General features: G+C 26.7%; 1 protein-coding gene across 1 annotated transcript; it reads right to left on the bottom strand.

Annotated features, from left to right (window-relative positions):
- Window positions 1-744: 744 nt before the first annotated feature.
- On the bottom strand, window positions 745-4,969 carry Clp (Cleavage and polyadenylation specificity factor subunit 4). Its single transcript, XM_016073505.5, has one exon. The coding sequence runs from the start codon at window positions 4,624-4,626 to the stop codon at window positions 3,772-3,774; it is 855 nt and encodes a 284-aa protein (XP_015928991.1). The 5' UTR covers window positions 4,627-4,969; the 3' UTR covers window positions 745-3,771.
- Between the last annotated feature and the right edge of the window lie 60 nt (window positions 4,970-5,029).

Below are 5,029 nucleotides of genomic sequence, written 5' to 3'. Positions count from 1 at the left end.
GAAAAATAAATTACCTGATAATTCCAGGTTTTTCCTGTTCCCCCTTACTCGCAGGAACCCTGTTATGGAATTAAAGGAGAAAGCAATTTTGCTTTCTTCATGAATGAAATTTTTAAGCTATAGTAACCAAACTGATCTAGTCTCTTTAATGAATAATCCTCTTTTAAGAATAATAATGGATTGAGAATTTTTATTGCAAGGCCCACGGATATAAAATCAGGTGACATGCCCCTAAAATAAACTTGACTTTATTGAAAAAGATCTTAAGATTGATAACAGTTGCCAAAAATACAGATACCTAAAGAAAACCAAGACCCTCAAAAATAAAAACTGAAAACAATTCGACAAATTTCTTGTGATTACTAAAGCTTTGACAGCCCAACTTGAAAGAACCCAATAGAAGTTGAAAGAAAAGAAAAATGATATTATTTCTCTGAAACTCATAATCATAATACATCAATCATTTTTTACCTACAACTAAAACCAAAAATTTTCAAAATTTGCAAGATTTCACATTTTAATTATAAATACATTATTATCAGATATCAAAAAAATTTAAGAAGAAACATCAAAAGTTTTGAATATAAATGATAAATAAATATCACAATTCTTCATCAAAATATTTTGTTCAAAATAAAACATATTTAAAATAAATGTATACCAAAAATTTAAATTTCAGACTAAATAAATAAAAACTCTGTTTTGAAAAAAGTCTCTTTGATAAGCAAAATAAGACTCAAACACTATGTTAAAAATTTGAATTTATTTCTGTACAATTCAATTTATTCTGTTCTTGACATTGTTTGAACTCACAAACTAAAATAAATTTAGAAATAAAAAAATTGCTAAAATTATTTTTTTTTTCTGCATAGAAATTGGCAACTGAATCTGTAGGATTCAACAATCAAACTGACATTAGCGAACTGAAACAAAATACACAAAATAGTCCACTCACTTGAACTTTATCAGATTAAAGTATTGACAAAATAAATTTAATAAAATGATCATCTTTAAATTATTAACAAAACTACAAAAGTATTTTCAAATCAATTAGAATATATTTATATATTATGTTGACATAATTAGAGTAAAAATAAAGTAAAAAGTCAAAATATTGAATTTATTTACCTTAAAGACATTTATATACATTTGAGGCAACTTTATTTTTATCAATGTTACATACAGTAGCTTCATTTTAATGTCAATCACTCATATTTTAACAATCTATCAGTCATTTGTATATATGTGTGTACATATATATAATTTGAAAACCATTTTGCATTGAAATCGTTAGTAGGGCTATATTTGATCACTAAAATTGTCACTTCAAGTTTGGTGAGAAAAATGCAAATCTTCTTTTTGTATGCAATACATGAACATAATTCTAGCTTTTAGCATATTAAGAATTTTAATAAAAATTTCGGCAATGTTAAGATAAAAAAATTATTTAAAAAACAAAACATTAAATCAATGACATCTTAAAGATGATTCTAATTTTTGAACAATGGAATTAATAATTTCAATGTAAACTATTTGCAGTGTCATTTTTTAAGAATCCTAGGCCCATCTTAAAAATGGGGACTTTTTTTCTCAGAAAAAAAAAAGGATTTTTGAATTGTTTTTAAAAGTTCTTTTATTACAAAAATGAAACCAAATACAACATTCTTCAATGATAAAATAGATTTAACATATTTTTATTCCTTCTACCATTATATTTTATTACATTTATTCTAATTTGTCCATTCAATTTAAGAGACCATAGAAAACAATTCTGTTTGATAATTTCTTTTATTTATTAATTTGTAACTTTGTTATAATAAGGTAATATTAGAAATTAAAATAGCAAGACAGAAGGTATGTTTTTCTGTAAAAAAAGAAAAGTTCACAAGGAGTTATATGCCTCCCTCCCCAAAAAATAACATTGAATTTTTTTTTTTTTAAATTTATGCAATAATTCATAAATTACATTTTACTTAATTTTTCTAAATCTCATTTACTTTCAAGTCATTTTGTTTTTAAATTGTAAACAGATAAATTTAAAAAAAAAAAAAAAAAAAAAAAAAACTTTACCAGATTTTATAGTTTAAAAGGGGACTCTGAGCCTACCCTTAGAACAGTAACACATTTAAAGTGTTCTTACGATCTAACAATTCCATAATAATTTTATACTGAGTCATATAAGAGATAATGAAATATTGAAATAATAAATGTAGAGAAACTATGCAATCAGAAAGAATTAAAATATAAATATAGTGCAAGAAAATAGTTTTAACTGAAAACAAAAATTTTGAAGATCATTGAACTATTTTGTTAAATCACACTTACATCAATTTTAAAAAGCCTATAAGGTAACAAAATTTATAAAAAGTTTAGCAATTTTTGCACATGAAACTAAACAAATAAAATATGTAGGTACATTATTTTAATAAAACACTATTAATGTTGTAAATGAATATAAATAATATTGTAATGTATTCGACTTTAATTTATTTTTTGAGATGGAGGTAAAGGGTGTAAAGAATTGTTCTTAGAGAAATGCAATTTCAGTCATCTGGAATAGATTTTTTTAAAATTTTATAGCTTTTAATCAAAAATATAAATAGTCATTAAGCATATTCCTGACTACCCTTTAAATTAAAATTCATACTTAGTTGAAATTATCTCTCAACTTTGATTATCAGTGCTTGTCAAGGAAAATATATGGTATTAGGAAAAAATATTTTCCATTTTACAACTACCAGTCTTAACTATACAACACATTAAATAAGGAAGAAATTTACAAGCAAAGACAAGTTTAAACCAGGCAGGAAAGTTACAGCAAACCTTAAGTTTAATTACATGACATTGCGAGTAACTCAAAGAATAATGCTGAATAATCATGGGTAGGAAAATATAACCAATGCCATGTTGTGTTAGGTTTAAATTTTCTATTAAAATAAATAACTTATGTCCAGGAAAACAGTCTACAGTGAAATGCAAGATTCTAATGAGCAAATACCAGAATTTTCGAGAATTCAAAAATAGGAAGAGCACAAACAAATCATTGAATTGATATAAAATAACAGTTCAGACAGTATGTATCATGAAAAATAGGAAGTCATTACAATAGATATAAAAAATTTTAGCTTTCTTTACTATTACCAACCGGGTCAAATATTCATAACATAATAGCAAAAGAATTAATGTCAAGCATAACTTATTTAAGAGTTTCACGTCAGTGGTCATTTTTGTATTACTTTTTCTTGTGATTGATACGACCAATTGGAAGCATACTGTAGGTATAAATAAATAAAATATTTTGATACAATACAAAATAAGCATAAACTTTAAATTTAACTTTAATAAATCTTTACATAACATTTTAGCTTTTGAAATAAATATATGTTTTAAATATTCTGTAGTTAAGATACACAATACTTTTTTTTCTCTGGTCACTAGCATATAAAATAATATACCAGCAGTAATTTTTTTTCCAATATAAAATGCATTAAATGTAATGCATAATGTTAACATCAATGTAAAATATCAATCTTAAAGTATTTACTTAAAGAAAAATCATGAATTATATAAAGATTGATAGTTTTGAAATAATTTGTTTCCGATAAAAATAAACGGTGAGAGAAAAAAATTGGACATCACACAAACCAGTTTTTACATCACAGTTTCTGAAATGATACATTATGTTTTTAAATTTTTAAGGGTGTAATAACATGTTTTAATAATGAAGAATTGCTGAACAAGATTGAAATAACAAATGATTTCAGCTAATAATTATGATTGTTGAAGTTGTGGTCTGGGATTACTTTGTAATGCCACACTAAGAAATGCTAAATGTCCCTTAGGACATTTGTTCGCATAATGTCCTTTCTCACCACATTTAAAACAAGTTACTTGTTCTATTGGTCTATATCCAGTTTTTAAACTATCTTGCAACTGTACACTAACTAATTGTGATTGTGTACTAGGCATAACTGCTTTATTAGTTTGTTGTTCTTCTCCTGGACGAAGTTCAATGGGCAAATTGGGGCAAGAAATAGCTTTATGACCAGGTTCTTGACAATAATGACAGGTGATTGTTGTCTTTTTGGGCAACGATCCAGGATCCTGAAGCGGCAAATCAAATTTAGGATGCATAAATTTACAACTTGGTCCTTCTATACAGAAGCCGCAAACGTAATTTGGACAAATGACTCTACGAGTATGTCGATGCCGGCAGTTAGGACCATGCCTACAAAAACCTCGATCATACCAAGGACAGTCTTTTATTTTCGCCTCTGGATCGATGTGCAAAAAAGGGCATTCTTTATTACTGCAAGCATTAAATCGAGAATAAAAATAACACTCCGGCATTTTACTCATATCATATTCGTGTAAAAACTCGCACTGATCACCTTTTTTGCATAAACCCCTGAGCCAATGTTTACAGACAACAGTGCGGTCTCCTTTAACATGACGAAACGGACAAGCTGGACCTTTGCTACATAAACCTCGTAAATAAAAATCACAGATTGAAGACCCAGATTTGTCCATTCCAGGGAAAGGCAATGGTAATGCTCCTAATTGTTGTTCAAGAGCGATTTCGATATCGAAACGCAAATTATCGGAGTAAGCAACTATATCCTCCATTGTATAGATTTTTATTGAATTACAAACAAATACAAATAAAAACTAATACATAAAATACATGTTCAAATGTTGTCAACTACTGATTTTATCTTCATCTGTACCGCATCTTTCTTTTTTATCTTGTCTCATCGCTTAAAACTGTTGTAAACACGCTGTATGAGAATTAAAAATTCTAGTGTTGCCAACTTACATTACTTTAAGAAAGAATTTTAAAACGATCAAAAAGTCTAACCCTTTTCCTTTAAATTTATGCACTGAACAATATAATAATGAAATTATGTGATTTCTAGAATCAATAAAAGACAACAATAACTGCATTCAATATACCTTATATCCAACCACTGAATGATTGAACATTCAGCACTTTTCTTACATATCGATACAATATCTTAATCCTTTCTAT

Source organism: Parasteatoda tepidariorum, chromosome 3 (genome assembly GCF_982258835.1).
Source record: "Parasteatoda tepidariorum strain Cologne lab strain chromosome 3, Ptep-v5.0, whole genome shotgun sequence".
NCBI lineage: Eukaryota > Metazoa > Arthropoda > Arachnida > Araneae > Theridiidae > Parasteatoda > Parasteatoda tepidariorum.
The sequence above is the reverse complement of the archived record's forward strand: the minus strand, read 5'-3'. Positions and strand labels throughout refer to the sequence as shown.